Source organism: Kogia breviceps, chromosome 19, assembly GCF_026419965.1.
Source record: "Kogia breviceps isolate mKogBre1 chromosome 19, mKogBre1 haplotype 1, whole genome shotgun sequence".
NCBI lineage: Eukaryota > Metazoa > Chordata > Mammalia > Artiodactyla > Physeteridae > Kogia > Kogia breviceps.
In genome coordinates, this window is record NC_081328.1 from 21945120 (window position 1) to 21964459 (window position 19340).

General features: G+C 34.2%; 1 protein-coding gene across 6 annotated transcripts in view; it reads left to right on the forward strand.

Annotated features, from left to right (window-relative positions):
• The window catches only part of BCAS3 (BCAS3 microtubule associated cell migration factor), a 564511-nt gene that overhangs the window by 226796 nt on the left and 318375 nt on the right, over nucleotides 1-19340 (forward strand). For 3 of the 6 annotated variants that reach the window (XM_059047561.2, XM_067021771.1, XM_067021769.1), the window contains exons 16-17: nucleotides 3263-3413; nucleotides 13257-13301. In XM_059047561.2, coding sequence (XP_058903544.1) covers nucleotides 3263-3413; nucleotides 13257-13301 — 196 coding nt within the window. The remainder of the gene's footprint in view (nucleotides 1-3262; nucleotides 3414-13256; nucleotides 13302-19340) is intronic. The other 3 variants (XM_059047562.2, XM_067021772.1, XM_067021770.1) reach the window with 1 other exon arrangement.

Sequence of the window (19340 nt, forward strand, 5' to 3'; positions counted from 1 at the left end):
AATGTCCAAATGGGTGCTTCTGCTCTACAGTATAGTATGTTCCCTTCTGCTATTCTCGTTTCTTTCTTTTCAGTGACTATATGTGTTTTCTATTTATTTTCAGATAGCAGTACAAATTGACATAACATGTCTGCTTAACAAAATTTAGCTCTAAGTTTGTCATTAGGCCAGGATATCATTAAATGGAAAAAACAAAAGAGATCATGCATCCTGACTTGCCTCAGATTTCAAGTGTCACAGTATCGAAGTAATAGACATTATAGGTACTATTTTGAGGACACTGGTTAAAAACAGAAAATTTTGAAATGCATATTTGTAAGGCTGTGGTAAATAAGTGTAAAATATAAAAGTTAAAAAGTTTTTAGATTGAATTTTTGAAACAAAATGTACAAAAGAAAAATTCATAAAGTGGAATTTATGAAAAAATATTTTGCTTATTAAAAGATCTGTAAGAGAAGAAAAAGACAAGTCGCAGCAAGGTAGAAAATATTTAAGAATCATGTATCTTACAAAAGGTTTATATCCAGAATATATAAAGAACTTTTGAAATTTGAGAGTAAGATCCATAAATAATTTCTTACATTTATAGTCATTTGATTTTCAGCAAGGGTACCAGGACAATCCATTGGCGTGGGAAAGAATATCTTTTCAACAAATGATGCTGGAACAAGTGGATATTCAACATTCAAAAGAATGAAGTTGAACACCTACCTCACACCATTTATAAAAATTAATTCAAAATTGGTCAGAGACCTAAATGTTAGAGCTAAAAATATATAAAACTTGTAGAAGAAAGCATAGCTCTAAATCTTTGTGTCCTTGGACTGGGCAGTGGTTTCTTAGATATGACAACAAAAGAATAAGCAACTAAAGAAAATGTAAAAGAGTTCATCAAAATTAAAAACTTTTATGTTTCAAAGCATACCATGAAGAAAGTGAAAGATGACACATGGAATGGGAGAAGATATTTATAAATTGTGTATTTGATAAGGGACTTATATGCTGAGAATATAATTAGCTGTTACAACTGAACAATAAAAAGATGACTCAATTTTGGGCAAATATTTTGGATAGACATTTCTCCAAACAAGGTATACAAATTACCAAAATGCACATGAAAAAGATGTTCAACATCATTAGTCATTATTAAAATGCAAATCAAAACTACAGTGAGATACCACTTCACACCCACTAGGATGGATAAAATAAAAAAGATAGACCATAACAAATATTGTTGAGGATGTGGAGAATTTGGAGCCCTCATACACTGGTGCAACCACAGTTTAGCAGTTCCTCAAAAGGTTAAATATAGACCCAACAGTTCCACTCCTAGGTGTATATACCCAAGAAAATTGAAAGCACAAGTCCACATAAAAACCTGTGCACTAATGTTCATAGAAGCGTTATTCATAGTAGCCTGTTAAAACAACCCAAATATTCATCAACTGGTATAAATGTGGTATATCCATACATTGGAATATTATTCATCCAGTAAAAGGACTGAACTATTGATACTTGGTAACATGGATGAACCTTGAAAACATAATAAGTGAAAGAAACACTCACAAAAGGCTACAATGTATGATTTCATTTATATGAAATATCCAGAATAGGCAAATCTATAGAAACAGAAAAGATTCCTGTATCAAAAGCCGATGGGTGAGGCAAAGGAAGAGTGACTGCTAATGGGTATGGGCTTTCTTTTTGGGTGATGAAAATGTTCTGAAATTAGATAGTGATCATAGTATATGATTCTACTCTGTAGAATATACTAAACACCATGGAATTGTACATTTTAAAGGGGTGAATTTTATGGTATATGAATTATATCTCAGCAAAACTATTAACCCAGTTTTTTAAATTGGCAAAAGCTTTACATAGGTACTTTACCAAAGAAAATATATGGATGACAAATAAGTACATACAACAACAACAACAACAAGCTAAACATTTTTGACCATTAGAGAAATCCAAATAAAAGCCAGAATAGCTAAAATCAAAAAGAGTAACAATACCAAATTCTGGTGTGGATGCAGAAGAACTGGAACTGTCATACTTTGCTGGTGGGAGTGTGAAGATCAGCTACTTTGTCAAACTGTTTGGCATTTTCTCATAATCTTAAACATACAATTATTATGTCCATGCAAACATTCATTTACTATGATCAGCAACTCCATTCCTAGATCATTTATGTGTTTTTTCAAAACTTACATTCATACAAAAACCTGTTCAAAAATGTTTATAGCAGCTTTATTTGTAATAAGCCAAAGTTGGAAACAAGTCAAATGTCCTTTCACCATTGACTGGGTAAACAAACTGAAGTACTTCCATACAATGGGATCATACTGAGGAATAAAAAGGAAAGAATTGACACATGTAAGAAAATGTAGAGTGGATGAATCTCAGATGCTTATTGGCAAGTGAAAGAAGCAAGACAATACCATACATACTTTGTGATTTCATTTATAGGATGTTCAGGAAAATGCAAAGCCATGGAGAGGGAGAAAAGATAAGTGCATGAGAGGAATTTGGCTTATTGGTGAGAGCAGAGTAATTACTCTCACTGCAGATTGGATTTTATATCACAGAGCTTGTTTTTCCTGGTTGTTAATGAGCCATAATGCCTATTCTTTTTTTTTTTTTTTTGGTAGTAATGCCATCATAAAATAAAGGGTTGTTTTATGTTTTTTAATTTTATGGTGGGGAGTGGTACATTTTGGGAGTAAGGCAGTGTTTTTGCCTATTGACTTTTGTCAGTCTCACCCTATGTCTACTGTGGTACATTCTATGGATACACGTCCTTATGACTCATGCTTCTTCTGCTCTCTGAGCCTTTGCAGGTCGCCATGGCTGGAACATTCTCCCCACTTACTCTCAAGCTTGTTTAGGGAAATGTTCCATGCTTCCTCTAGACTAATTTAGATCTTGCCATTTTATTTTCTTTTACTATCCTATATTTCTTTATAGCACCATAAAATTATAATTAAGTTTTATACCAATCATTTGTATAACCATGTAACATCTAGCCAGTTCTGTATCCTCCAGTCCTCCATCCTCAAACACTACAGTCTCTGTTTATAATCAATGCACATTTGGTATTACCAGAGTCCTTTGTTTTTTTTCCATCCATATAGCCATGATTCTTTTAGAATCCCTTCTGCCTTTGATAACTTTCTTAAAAGATTAGTGGAGTCAGTGCAAATCCTGTCGGAGAAGGAAACTTCACTTGGTGATGCTTTTCCTTTCTTTTTTCTCTTTGTAGGGAAACTCAACAGCCAAGACTCCTACAATAATTTTGCCAACAACAACCCTGGCAACCCCCGGCTTTCTCCTCTCCCCAGCCTGATGGTGTTGATGCCTCTTGCACAAATCAAGCAGCCAATGACACTGGGGACCATCACCAAACGAACAGGGTAAGGCCTCAGGCTTGATACTTTTTCAGTAGCTGTTTTAGAGGATTAAATACACAGAAGTAAAACATACTTTTTCTTTGGGTGGTTTTGATTATGTTCTTCGTTTACAGCCCACATGAGACTTAATGGCAGCAGATTAAATACAAAGTATAGAACACACACAAACACATTCATACACAGCCATGTACACGCACATTCACAGAAAAAACAAAGCAGTGACAAGTTGTGAAAACTAGTATTGGCTAATAAAAACCAGATCCATTTACTCAGGCTTATAGTTGCTGCCTTGTGGCTGTGTCTGAAAGTAGTGCAGTTGCATTTTCTTGCTTTTGTGGACATGATCTGGATTTATAATGACCCCCAAATTTTGACTGACACCAATACGAAGGAGAGAACTTAATATGACAACCATGTTTCTAATACTTAAAAAAAAATCATCTATATTGAGGTACAATTTACATATAATAATCTCTTGTTAGTGTCAGGACAATGTGATATTATGGATAGTTTTCAAAGTCCAGAGTCCTAGGGTTTAGGCTTTACTCAGATTGGTCATTAACATCCTCAGAGACTCTTGATGACTCACTTGATATCTTTGTGCTTATTTTAGCTATTTAAAAAATTTTTCAAATTCCTACCTGTTAGGAATATAAAATTATCACTTCTTTGGGTTCCTGAAAATAAAGTGCTGTGTCTAAGATATAAGATCATTAGATATTCAATTGTGTAACAACTGTGAAACTTCATTATATTCCCCAAAATATATATGTCTATAGCCAAATTACCTATTTTCATCAATAAGCAATCCTGAGGTTTAGCCTAATTTCAAATGGAACAACTGTCTTAAAATTCTGTATTTGGTAGTCAAGAGAAAACTCCATCTTGGCTTCAGATAGTCTTCAAGGTCTTTCCAACAAGAGGAATAGACTTAATTATGTGGCTGCTGTATCATTATGTTTTAATATTGTTGTGCTAGGTGGTAAAGTGTTTACAGAAGCTACTTTTGTAAGAAGAAATACTCATTCTCCAGGACAAGGCCTTTTAGCTCCAGATTTCACCATTACACTGAAATTGACCCTCTACCTAGTGGAGTTGTGTTTGCCTATAAATTCCTGTTTCTGAATGCAGAAATTGAGGTTGTGGTGTATTGAGGGAAAAAAAACAGCAAACCAAGCTCCCAAATCAGATATCTTATGATCCAAATCGTTTGCCTGTATTTTTAAAAGTTGGTATCAGCTTTTTAACTCTTCATTAGTAGTGTGATTTAAATAGAATTTTTACCTCCCTTTCCTCTTATTTAGTTTCTTTATTTTAAAATAAGTTAAATAAGAATGGCTATGGATAGTAAAGGGGTTATGAACTTATATTTACAGGTGGCTCATTTTTTTCTTTGTGTAATGATACATTTCTGGGACGTAGAATCAAATAAAAATGGGACTAAATCTTGAATCATAATCTTAAAAAGTTATTTTTTTCTCTCACAAAAGTCAGTCAGTACGTAATTATACCTTCTTGTTCCAACCCAGCATTGTAGAATTCTACGAAGTGTTTGTCAGTCTTTCCTGAATCTAAGAATCTAATCTCAAAATTGTTCCTCTTGATTTTAATTTTACCACTAAGATCCTAAATGAAGTCTATGCCTGAAATTACGTGATCTTAGAGTTTAATTCAAAATATTTGTGGGGAGGTTGAAAAGTGAGTTTACTTCTGTATATATTTGAAACTTCCCATAATAAAAACATAAACTGTATCACACACTCTTTCACTGTCTCTCTTGCTACTCTTTCTCTTTGTCTTTAGGTGGGTAGAAACTATTAATCATCTGGCGTTTTCCTGTGCTACCATACTTTATGAAGTTAGATAACTTCTCTGTTTCCTTTTCTTGTTAAAAACTTGGTCACAATTCCTAGATTTTCAGAGCACGTGTATTATGTTCCCTTATATTCTGGACAGTTTAATAATTATTTATTAATGAATTAAGTGATAGGAATTTTTTTTTTTTTACGTTACGCGGGCCTCTCACTGTTGTGGCCTCTCCCGTTGCGGAGCACAGGCTCCGGACGCGCAGGCTCAGCGGCCATGGCTCACGGGCCCAGCCGCTCCGCGGCACGTGGGATCTTCCCGGACCGGGGCACGAACCTGTGTCCCCTGCATCGTCAGGCGGACTCTCAACCACTGCGCCAACAGGGAAGCCCAAGTGATAGGAATTTGAATTGTGTGCTTTGAAATTAATATTAGTTCAAGATACGTGTATCTTATTAGTTACTGGGGGTTTTTTTTTTAACATCTTTATTAGAGTATAATTGCTTTACAATGGTGTGTTAGTTTCAGCTTTATAACAAAGTGAATCAGCTATACATATACATATATCACCATATCTCCTCCGTCTTTACTGGGCTTTTAATCTCAGATCTCAAACCATTTTAATTTTTCCAAATTTTTGAATTCTTTTTGGCATGTCCCCTATCTTGGAGTGTTTAGAAGGAATAATTACTGTTTGTCCCACAATGAGTCCTTGGCTTTTAATTTTAAACATTTTGATAGAGATTCATTCAGACTTACAAAAAAAAAAGTTACAAGACCAGTAAAAGGAATTCCTGCATACCCACTTTTCCCAAATGTTAGCAGTTTAACATATTTGCCTTATCATTTATCTTTTCTCACTCGGCACACACATACACCCGTGCACACACACATCCACCAAAAACTCATTTTATTAGTATTTTTTTCTTCTATATGGTTGTTTTCTGTAATGAATTCTCTACTATGGCAGAGCTTTAGTGCTCCATAAATTACCCCACCCACTCTTCTTTTTTTCCCTCCCCTCCTACTATTCTTTTTTTCCCTTCCTATTAACAAAGATTACAGTGACCAAAAACACTTTGATGATAGTATTCATAACTTATGCTTGGCTATGGCTAGGTTACAAGACTTAATACCCTTAAGCCATTTTCTGAAGGGTTTGTTGATTATATTTAGAAATTGCTATTGTGACTTTACTTATAATTCTTACAGTACTACTGTAAGTCACCCAAACATTTGGTCATAGAATTTTTAGAATATAGTTTGTGGTTTTATTATCTTAACATTTAGCATTTTCATTGAAATACATGTATTTTGCCTAACCAAAAGTAATATTTGTTTTGGGAGAGTAAGATATATTCCCTAGATTTCCATTTTTGACATATGCTGAGATTTGAAGCACATCCCAGACATTTTTATATCATTAGATTTCTCCTATTAGATAGTAAGGTTATATTTATTTCATTGTTATTTAAAAAAAATTTTTTTTTTTACTGTGACCAGTTCGCAAGGTGCCCTTAGCTCGCTTGCGTTATTTCCATCAAATTTTATTGTATTTACTGAGAATTTTGATTGCCACATTAAGGTCACCAGAGTGAGGAGCAAACAGGCTTTTAATTTTCCAGGTCATTGTGGAAATCCTGATTTACTCTGTGCTTCAGTGAAATGCCTTTCCTAGCATTTTAAAGATAAAATTAACAGAAGTATTTGACATGAATTATGTAGAAAGAGAACACAGAGCTGACTCGTTTATAGACATGTAAGTTCAAATATACCTGATAATATATCTAGTAAAATATATATTATTTGTTCCATGTCCTAGATATTTGGCATAATGGCATGAAATAAACATTAAAAATCATATTTCTAGCATAGAGATTTCCAAGGATTGCTTAGGATCCTATGTTTAAATAACCAAATTTAGATGGAAGCCTTAACTCAAACCTTCAGGGGATAGATGTGTACTTACCGTGTTTCATGTCTGCCCTCTTATTTTTGGAAATATAGATCCCTGAAAGCCTGTGCAGTGTCAGGGACCATCTGTCTTATTTGAAGACATTTGCAAGGCCAGTAGAACTGCAAATGGCAAAAGGCAGATGTATTTGCACCTTCACGTTCTGTACCTTGAAGCAGCACTGGGAGGGAATAAGGCCTGTTTTGGCAACAGCTGTTGCTTAACCCGATTGTGGTACACACTGGTGAAGGCAAAAGACGTGCTAAGGATCTTTTGGTTTAACAGTCACTCATTCAAACAAAACCCATTTCTTCCAGCCTAAGACTATAGGATTGGAAGGACCTCCATCATGTTTTTATCATGTGTGAGTCAGTGTAGTTTTCATCTATTAAAAGTGAAACTGGGTGCTCAGGGATTGCTCACTGTTTTGGAGTGTAAAGTTTTTGTAGTAGGGATTTACTAAGCAATAGTCCGTAGATGTTTGGTTGAATTAATTTTTAATGCTTCCTATGTAAAAACTTACTAAATAGATAATTTTTCATCAATATGCTTAATTTTATGTACATCAAATCTAAAATTATTAACATCTACACATCATTTTGTGAGCACAAGCAGGGAACAGTACATTTCAAAAAGTGGTCGGGGACTTCCCTGGTGGTGCAGTGGTTAAGAATCCGCCTGCCAATGCAGGGGACACGGGTTCGAGAGCCAACACAGCCATACATACATACATATAAATAAATAAATAAATAAATAATAAAAAGAACAGTATATGTGGAATGTGCCAAAAAAAAAAAAAGAGTGGTCAGAGTAATTTCATGGGAATAAAAATGTAGAAATTGGGAATGAAGTTACTTCCTTGCCCTTAACTAGCTGAGGTTTCTGGTGAAGTAAACCGGGTATGACTTGTTGTCTTTCATAGGTTTCCTTTTTCTTAAATCAAGCAGCTTTTTGCTCCTTTTTCCCTCCCCCCATGTTTGTATTTATTCATTTCTTTGTGAGCAGTTTGAACTAGGTATTAGGAACTCTGGACCTGACCCTGTAGAAGTAGATAATATAGTAAAAGCATACTGACTTTGGAGTTTGAAGCTTGGGTTTCCCATCTTGGTTCTGCCGTTACCAGTGTGTCCTAGGTAGATTTCTTCATCTGAAAAATGAAAGTTTGTATGTATGGATTGTTATCTGTCATATTTACAGTGTATGAATTCCCACCAGGTGTTCGATCCTGTTACCTACTTTCTAAGCCCCATTCATTGCTGTGCCCTAGGCCAGGGCTTCGCAAGATCTCCATTTAGAAGGCATAGATGATTATTCTTATTTAGAAATGGGAGCATTTAATAGCATTTATTTGATGATCTGTAATTGAAATTTGTAGACTAAATCTGCCATCAGAGCTTGCTAAGTGAATAAATGACATTGGCATATAGTCCTTGAGGAAGGTCTCTTCCTCCTTCTAATTCAGGTAGGTCTGCCTTGGCTTATTTAGACGCTTTGACCTGAGCCCCACATGTGATAGGTGATGTTCTAAGAGTTAAATGGGAAAGATATGGAGAAAGATTCCCCAGATACAGTAGCAAATGGTAATTCTCCTCCTCCCAGCCCTGTCTTATCTATGTGTTATTTCTTGATAGCTAAGCTATGTATGTTTGGTTCCAGATATAAAGTAATTGATAATGTATTTTCATTAGGATGGATATGTCTACATGTGCAATATACACGTACAGTTTGAGTTTCCAGTTTTTGTACTAAATCAGTAGAGTACTTAAACCACTCCATAGTTTGTTCCCTTTTACCATAAATCTGTGGATTTGGGGGAGATGGGAGCGGCCAGGGGATTAAGTCTCCTATATACTGTATTACAAGTCAGCAAGCATTACTTTCTATAGAAATTTGACAATCTGTGTGTACTATTCTAGTCTCTCTTCTGCCACATCTGGCAGAATTTTAACATTAGTGTTTTCCTAATGAAAATCTTGACCTTGTAATTTAAATTTGCATGTTGAACGTACCTCAGATTAGACAATTTATCTGTATATTTCAGCTTGAATTTGACTTCAGATCAATAATTTGAGAGCCAATAATGCCATAGGTCTCCGTAGTAGTGAGTGGTTAAAATTAAATTAATGAAAAATTTAAAGTAATACTTGAAAATGATGTGAGGACTGATTTGCTTGCATGCACGTAGGAAATGTGTGGCCATCAAAGATGCTGGTTAACAGGGGGCATAGAGAGTGTAGCAGAGTCATTAGGGTTCCTGGAATATTTTGTTAGAGAATACGGCTTTACTTTACAATTTTACACGTAATGTTGTATAGTCCTTTCTCTGTTCAGTATGTTTAATATTTATATGGGCTCTTTCTGATGCCTGTTAAGTGATAGTGCTTCAGTTCTCATAGGACATGATCAATTGGAAAGTAGGACTTTCAGAGACTTTTTTAGTTTCTATAACTCTGAAGATGATGAAATCTAATCATTATTAATGCCTTTCAGCACTAGAGGCAGGTTATAAAAGATTTTACCATGTTCAAATCAAATCTAGTTTTATTTTTCCCTTACATATAAAAAAAAGTCTTCACATTTGTCTTGTTTTCAGCTAGTAAGACCAAAGCTTTTGTGGTACTTTGCGGCCTTTGAAAAAAATGAATCAGAGTTTAAAGACTTACATAGCATTAATGATTTGATATAAAGCACAATTCGTAACTGTCTTCTGACAATCTCCAGAAGAAACCATTTGAGAACCAAAGGCAAAGTCACTTTATGCTGGACTAACATTTCTGGATTTTTAGTCTCTTGGCCAGCCCTGATGTTTTTCTATCAGAATTCAGCTTAAAAAGGACGTAATCATGACTTACGTGGATAGGTTTTATATGGCAGGATTGTTCAACCTGCTGAAACTTAATAGTGTTTGGAAAACACACAAATTCTTAATACCTGAATATGATAATTTGAGTTGCATTTGTTAATACAGACCATTTTAATTCCCCACGCACTCTTACTCACATGCTCTCTTCCTCCTTCGAGTCACCCCCTGTAAAACTACAGCTGCAGGATTTTGGAGAGGAGGGGAAAGTCATAGGTGAAGACAGCTGGATCATGGACTTGGCCTTTGTGACTTTATATTTTCATTCTTTCCCTGCTGAGGAAAGATGAAGCGGGCACATTTCAAAAGAACAGCTGACACCACCCATGCAAAGTCAGTAGTTACGTCAGTCACTCTAATTCGTTGGAGTTTGTGGCTCTTCTTTTACATGTATGTGGCAGAGGTCCAGTTTGTCGGAGCGAGTAAGAAGTGGGTGAGTACAGATTGGGACTGTGCCAAATGTACGTACTGAAGTGGGTCCTCACCCTGTTTCCCCAACCCCTGTTTTCTCCTTGAACTGCATCAGCTTGTAGATCCTTATTTGGCTAAAGAAGGATGGCTTGTAATTCACACAACCGAGTTATGTTGTGAACAGTGAGGACTGTGTTGTCTTTAAACTTGACCACACTGCTGTTGAGTGCAGGCCTGTTTGCTACAGTGTCTGGAGGGTTAACAGTGCATTTTGGGATTGTGGGGTTGTAGAAATCTTGTTGGTAACATGCTGCTACTGTCCGGGAAGGAAAACCTAGGATATTAAAAAAACAAAAAACAAAACCCAAAAACTTGTGTTTAATTTGTTTGGCTAATATGTTTCTTTTTTATACATAAGGAAATTTAAACTTGGAAAAAGGTATTTACTGGCTCTGTAGGTGGGAATATCAGCTGGTCTTTCGAAATGTAGAAACTTAAAGTTTTGTTTCATTTTTGTTTGATTTTGGGGGTCAATCAGAAGCCTTTTAAGTCATAAAGGATTAAGATAAAACTTTCAAATTCTTTACAGTGAATCAGTTGTATTCTGATATTTGGAATGAGGTGGGAGACTGTCTAGCTTCTATACAATATATGCTAAAGAGCAACTCATGCCCAGATGTTCCAGATCACAAGTGCTTCTGTCAGAATCGTTTGAACTATTTGATTAATTCAGATGTCTGCCTAAGGAAGAAAATGAAAGGGAGTTGGGTAGTATGTGCCAACAATAACTTCTTCATTTTGGTGGTATTTGTGGGCATACGGAAATGTGTTCAACTTTCCATTTTCTGATCCTTTTTTTATGGCGTCACGGTGCTGTTGAGACATTGGAGTCTTCACGTGGTCACACTTATTTAAAATGGTGTTTCTCAAAGTTCAGGGTGAGCTCCAGTAACAATTTGTTTCTGATGTAATTAGTGAATCATGAAATCAAGACAAGGGGATCATGGCTAACTTTTTTTTCATTAATGAAATAGAATATAATAGAAAGTAATTTCGCTACTGGTTCTGCAAACGAACAGCCTCGGCATTATCTAGGAGCTTGTTAGAAATATAGAATCTAAGGCCCCACTACCTACCTACCCTGTCATTATATGCAACAATCTTCACTGTAACTAAATCCCAACATTAATGTTTACAGAACGTTGAAATAGAGAATAATAAAGTTGATTACACACCAAGAAACCCCACATTCATTAAATTGTTTCAATTTGTGTGTGTTCATGTACATACCAGCTTACACGTTAATACATTTGTCTCTCAGTATCCAAGGGGGGTTGGTTCCCACCCCATGCCAAAATCGTGGATGCTCAAGTCCCTTATATGAAATGGCCTAGTATTTGCATATAACCTACACACATCACACATCTACCCATATATTTTAAATCATTTCTGAACTGTAAATAGTTGCTGGTGCACAGCAAGTTTTGCCTTTTGGCACTTTTTTTTTTTTTTTTTTTTGATCTATAGTTGTTTGTGGATGTGGGCCCTATGGATATGGAGGGCCAACTGTATATTTCTATGGGTCATAGTCAAAAAATTTTTGAAATACGTTGTTTTAGATGTGGATGATGACATCTGAATGATGACATTTCTCTGATTGTGGTCTTATCATTAACTGTCGGAGAGGTTTCCTTGCTTTGTATTGACATCATCTCTAAAGTTTTCTTTTCCAGTATTTCTGTTTTCCAACTCACTCTTGCTTCTAATAGTATCTTGCCTTTCTGTTCCCTTTTTCATATCTTCTGTTCTTCAGTTCTCAGAATTGTATTCAGTTTTGTGAATATACTCAGTTCACTGGGAGATTGATGCTAATTAGCATGATTTTTCTTTTTTAATGTTCCTGGCACCAAAGTTGAAGAAGAAAATTACCAAGTTATGCGGTGCCCTTTCCTTCTCAGTTTATTATGTCTTCCTTCCAAATGTCAGATACAACAGCAATATTTTGTTCTGTGTGCAAATATGCATAGCATGTCTTAAATGCTATGAACAGAATACTAAGAAGTATGTGTAGCATTGAAGTCTGCCTTTGTATCCCCAGCTGTATTTAAAGCAAGCAGTTGTGGCTTTAGTTTCCTGTATTCCAACCTAGCCCAGTGTAGGCCAGATAGAGGAAGCTAACCTCTTCTATCATTATTTAAGAGTAATGCTAATTTCCTGGAATGTGACCCTAAAATGGAAGTAAATCATACCACAGACTTGGTTTTAGTGTTAGTTCCTTTGACCAGCAATATGCAGTTCAACTTACTGTAATTAAGCAGCTTAGAAAAAATGCACTTTCTTTCTGTGGCTCTGAGACTACAACTGGTGAACAGCAAACAATGCTTATCAAATTTTCGAGTCCCCTTTCGCTAGTTTTAAACATTTCATGTCACACAACCACACATCTGTTGCTACTGGTCCCACTCTTTTCTCCATCCGATTATTCCATTTAACTTGTACTTTGTTTTAAAGGGCCTCTGAAGTGGATTTTATTTTATTTTACCTGAGGAACCCTACAGGGGTGCTCCAGAAAAGGGGGAGAAATAGAGCATTTTGAAATCTCTAACCCTATGAAAATTAAGGGCCTTGTTACTGCACATCATTCTATTTATTGGTTATATCAGACTTGTTAGTATCTATGGCAGGATTGCAAACGATTACTAATTTTTAAATTTATTTTGTCCATACTCTTTAATGGTATAATAAACATGTATTTGTTAATGTTACATGAGTTTTCCTCTAATTTTTTGTGCATTTTCCCCCCTTTTCCATGAAGGCCTTATCTGTTTGGAGCGGGGTGTTTTTCCATAAAAGCTCCATGGTGAGTCCCAGTTCAGTCCAGCATGCCTAATTCATTTGCTGTACTCTCAGAAAGTAACTCTGTTTTGTACTTTGTTTTCAGTTGCATGGCCTGATCACAGGTAGATGCACCGAATTACTGAGTAATTTGTAGATGGGACATGAATGTTGGTATTTAAGCTTTAAAAAGATTAGTTTTCTTGGTTTCACTTCATTTCTTGAAAAGTCACATACAAAATCATAGATTAATAATTTAAAAAAAGAAATTAGAAGAATTCTCATAATAATGCTAGTATATATCATAAGACAAAGGCTAACACCCAAGTTTAAAGCTTTGAGTATTTTAGTGATAGAAATTCCCTACATGACATGCTGAACATTTGAAGACAAGATTTATTTTGAAATGTAAATATATTTAAGGTATACTAAAAATACCCTATAAATTTTTACTTAATTTATTTGGTACCAAAGGAACAAGAGTCAGTTCTGTTTTGCATAGTTTAGGTAGTTACGGAGCTACGTGAGGAAATTTGTATTTCACATAAAACCTCCTAAGTAACTTATTATTTCAAGTTATTAGCACCTCCCCACCATAACTTATTTAGTAAACTCTTATGTAAGACTGCATAAAATACAATTTTTGTCAGTCTTAGACATGGTGATCATAGAAAAGAAACAGTATGTTTAATACTTTTATGTAAAGGTATGAAATAGAATATATTTAGAACCTGGTATAATATGTTTAGCACAATAGTTAAGAGTCAGGGGACTTCCCTGGTGGTCCAGTGGTTAAGACTTCACCTTGCAGTGCAGGGGGTGCAGGTTCGATCCCTGGTCGGGAAGCTAAGATCCCACATGCCTCGTGGCCAAAAAACCAAAACATAAAACAGAATATTGTAACAAATTCAATAAAGACTTTAAAAATGGTCCACATCAAAAAAAAACTTAAAAAAAAAAAAAAAAGAGTCAGGGCTCCAGAATCAGACTGCCTAAGTCTTAAATCCCAGCTTACACACTTACTACTACCTGTATGATCTTGGGCAATTTTCTAAAACCTCTCTTTGTCTTACTTTCCTTATCTCCATTAAATGGAGTTACCAGTAGCACCTACCTCATAGGTTTATTATGAGGAGTTAATGAACTGACAATATGAATTGCTTAGAACAGTGCCTGGCACATAATAAGAGCTCAGTAAATGTTCGCTTGCTACTGCTATTATTTCTTTTCTGCTTTAAGGGGAAAATTCCATTTTTGAAAAGTAGTTTCTTTAAGTTAGGTCATGGTTTTGTTTTTCGTTTTTGTTTTTGTCTTTTTTGCTTTTAAGAGTGAGTGAGCCCAAAAAGAAGTTTTGGGTAATGTAATTTATATCAATTTTATAAATTTAGTCAGAATACATGTATGTGCAGTTCTCATAACTGCTCCTGGGACTTGTTCATACTGTCCCATTATACTAGGAGGAAACCTTCCAATCATTTTTCTCTTGGACAAAAAGAAACTTAAAAATTTGACACAAACTAATTTCAGTTTTCATATGCCACAGGAGCATCTGAAAATTTCATTGTTGTATTAGAATAGGGTGATAAATCATCATAAAAATTTCCTCTTTGAAATGAAGCATCAAAATTAGGATATAGATTGTGAAACTCTTGTAAACAAAATCAGGGTATACAGGAATAAAAATTCCCTGAAAGTCAACCTTCATTCTTTGTGTTAACCAGATTTCTTCCAAAACAAATAAGATACATGGATCTTACTCAGGAGCTTGTAGCGAACAGTTGATTTTTAAATGCCAGATTCAACATATGCCAACATTTCTTTGTAGACTCAATTTAGAATTAAATTCCATCTTGGGATAAATTTCTTATCCTAAGTACAAAGAAAAATTTTAGTATGTTAATAAAGATTGACGTTTTAGCATAGAAGTAAAGATAGAATGACAAACATTGTATGTGAAATAAGAAAAGCCCATGCCTTCAACAGCTTATGTGCTCCTCAAATTTAAGCAAAAGTACTTGTCAACCAGAAATGATTTGAGGTTGAAACAAGATTAAAAGAGCCAGATTAAAGAAAGGGATATATGAAATATAGTAGACTTTTAAATCATTGCTTGTCTTTTAGAAGACTGCGTTGTGGTTTGTTTGATGCCATCGTTAGCTCACAAGAAACTCGTTTTTAGTCACTTATACTAGCCTAAAAGAGCCTCCTTTAAAATACGTTCCTTTACTGGTGGTGCATGTTTTTCCCATTAAGATCTTAATGAAACCTCAAATTAAGACAGCAGAATGAATATAAATTTGACAACTTCTTCCTTGTTGTTTATAAGAGCTTCTTTGTTTTAAGAGTTTTTACTATTTTTCCATGCTATTTAGCATTCAACTTGAGAATGTTTTTATTTACTGTTTTGAAATAAAACATTATGCTAAATAAAGTTATTTATTTCATCAGGTTTATAGGACTTCCAGTATAGGATAATATTTGTATTTTGGAAGAATATGAAAATTTTATAGTTCCTCTTAAAATGTTATATAAGTTTCATACAAATTTTTTTAAAATAAATTTTCAGTTGAAACATTTATATTTAGCTAAGATTTTGCCTTTGATTGATCACAGTTTCTACTAATTCTTCATTCTTTGATAAACTTTTAATTTTTTAAATTCAGGCAGTTTCAGATGAGTCAGTTTATAATAATATCTTTTCCTTTGACAACCAGATAAGCTTGTTGGAAAGTTAACTATACAGACCATCTTCGACACTTTAGCCATTTTCTACATTCTGGAGGTTATGTATTCTCTAGGATTTATGAATTTAAATAATGGCATAAAATGATGTAAGAATCACACACATGATATGCTTTTTAATGCAGAAATTTTAAGAGAAATAGCCATTGTGAAATTTTAAAAATGAATTTTGCTTTCGATATTACAAATAAGTAACGAGTTTTTATCAAGCTCCTAGTCGGCATGTAGTATCATGTTTAAACTATTGCTATTTTTGACTTTCTTAGCAAAAGAAAAAAATATATGCACAACAGTATAGACAAGAGGTAGTCCATTTGAATATATCTTTGTAGTGTATAAGGTAAATTTAAAGAAGAGTTAAAATTTACATGTCAAATTATGTTTAAAGTTTTAATTAGCGCCGAGCCTTCAATCTGTTTATAAATAGCTAATTTAAATTAATCTTGTTTTTCTGAGAATATTGAAAAAAATAATATAATATAATTTCATTTTTAGAAGCAAAGACTCATGGAGAGGAGACTCTTATCTGGCAGGTTTACAGAAATCTCATATCTTTAAGAATAATTTGTGATAGAATAATTTTAGATATATTATCAATATCTTTTTTTAAAATAAATACTTTCATTTTCCCTCTTACTTTTTATTTTAGAATACACAGTTGAGAGTGAGAGAAAACTTCTGAATTCCTTTTGAAAGCCCAATCACAGTGAGGAGCATAAAGAAAAGTTTTTCTTCCTTAACACAAAGACGTAATACCACTTGTGATTCTTACATCAATATTGTGTCTAAGATTTAAACTGAAATATTGACTGTACCCTTATGTTTTAGAGAAGGAAAGAAAACGGTGCTTCTATCTCAGTTTAGCTCTTTTCCATGCTTGTGTCCTAAACAAGGCACTGGACCTCATTGTTGCTTTTCATGCCATCCACAGATTCACCACTTGTATCCTATTTTATAGAACATAGTAAAATTATCCAGATAGACATAATTTTTCTATAATTTTAAAGCCGTTATCATTAGAGTTTTGCTTTTTTTTTTCCTCTGTTTGCAGTAGAGTGTGGAGGAAAAAAAAAAACCAGGCAAGAGAAATTCAATATGTTTCTCTGACTGAATTATATAATACAGAAAAAGCCAATGGGTAACTTCAATAGTCTTTGTAAATATTTTTAAAGATGTCATCATGTTAATGTCCGTAGAACATCTGATGGCATTAAAAATGATTCTCATTCTATGGTTAGATGGTTAGGTCTCCCAGAAGAAATGACAAAATGTTAAACTCCTGAGTTTTAATTCAGCACCTTATTTGTTGTTGTTTTTTTCATCGTACATTAATTTTACTTTTGATTTTGTTGTCTCTTGTATCAAGTTTAGTAAATGTGATGTTTTCTGATGTGGTGAAGATTGAATTCATTCCATAGTTCTTTATGTTTTTTTGCTCACAAGTTAAGGCAAATTTTTCTTTTAATTTTTGAACACGGGGTTATTTATGGCTCAGGAGGGTAAAGAGCAGGAGTTCTCAGTGGAAAGGAGTCCACCAGCACTATCAGTATGTTTTGTACTCATTTATAAGCACAACACAATTGAATTTCTGGACCTGCATATACATTGAAAAATTTTATTTTTTATATCAATTATTAATTTAATAAATTAATAAACACCCAGAGGTATTCATTTATACTTGCAAATGTCTTGTAATAGGATTTATTGTCTCTTTCAGAGGATAAAGGGAGATATTGAGAGGAAGAAAGAAAAAAAGGCTAGTGCTGGAATGCTTTCCTAAAATGGTTGGGTCACCAGTCTATAAGTGAGCATGAGTTGCAAGGCTAGCACTTTTTTCTTTTATTCTTTTCACGTATGTATCATTTTTCAATGTTTTATCTTTCTGCCAACAAAAGGTGGTTTTGCAATAGAAATATTCTGGGTCATTGTGGAAAAGTTCAATTCTGCTTCCACCCAACATTCCTGGTCTTGGTCTTTTAAAATTTTAGGATAAAGGACAAATTGGATCAATGTTAAATTTTCTCCCTTTGGGTATTTTGTATAGAAAATACTTTATTAATAATAATCTTTTTTTTAGATTATTTCTCCTTTTTATTTTTCTGAAAATCTTGTACACATATGCACATATTTTAAATTTCTATTTTGCTTAAATACCACAGTCATTCCAAAGGTAGGTTGATGATAGAAATAACTTGTTATGAATATGTTCACCAAATATGCTAAATAACCCAATACACAGCACTGTGTCATGCAAGAGGTAGCAAGTTATTTTCAGGGATAAAAACCCTTTTAATTATTTATTAAACACAAACTTTTACTAATTAAGTGATTTATGAAGGCCCTATCAGAAGAACAAGAAGAAATAATGAAGTATAAGAATAAAAATGAACATTTTTTCATAATTTTAAGAATACTTTTAACCTAAGATACTTATTCTCTGCAGGAGATAATGAGTTTATGTAAATTGATACCGTGTTGGTGCTTTTTAGTTGTGTGTTCAGAAGCTGAGTTATGTATAACATTAAAGAAGTCTAAAAGACTTTAGCTTTTGACATTAACTGATTAGACTGTAAGCTAATAAACATACAAAATATATATATTTGCTTGGCTAAAGACTAAATTGATTATTATATTACAAAGGTAGCTAGGTGGCCCAGTAGCAACTTTTAAAATCTATTTAGGATGCATACCTTAGATGCACCACAGACTCTCTTAAGAAGTGGCATGCGACTTGTTTTCTATCTTGTTGCTTACCACATGATTTAAAAACAAAAACAAAAATAGCATTCATTAATTTTCAAAGAACTTTGAACTTGTACATTTTGTAGGATCATTGTTCCTTGATGGTGATTCTAGTAAAAACATAGTCACGCAGTTGACACACCTTTCAAAAAATTCTGGAATGTTTTTTTCCTCTCTCCTCTGCCTTCCAGCCTCCAAAAACTGACCAATGGAAGTTAAAAGATGCTAGTTACAGGAACTTACAGCATTTCAGTGACGGAAATAAAGGCTTTGAAGGAAAATTTACATTCTAAGGTAGTACAACAGAGAGCATCATAACCAGAAAGAACAATTCTGGTGCCAGTTACCCAGAAACCAAGCGAAGGTGCTTGTTTGTTCAGGTGTAGGTGGAGGGCAGTCTTCTCTTCTGTTGGTTTTGCAAAGGTTATTGCAGCTGTGGCAAATGCACCAAGGAAGACGTAAAATTGTTGGTAGAAACAGATGCATTTTCTTACAGAAACTTAAAAATAAAAAAACTGTCATTTTATTCCCTATCAGTGGAAGTCTGGCTGTGACTAGTGTTGGTGATTTAGGCATGGAT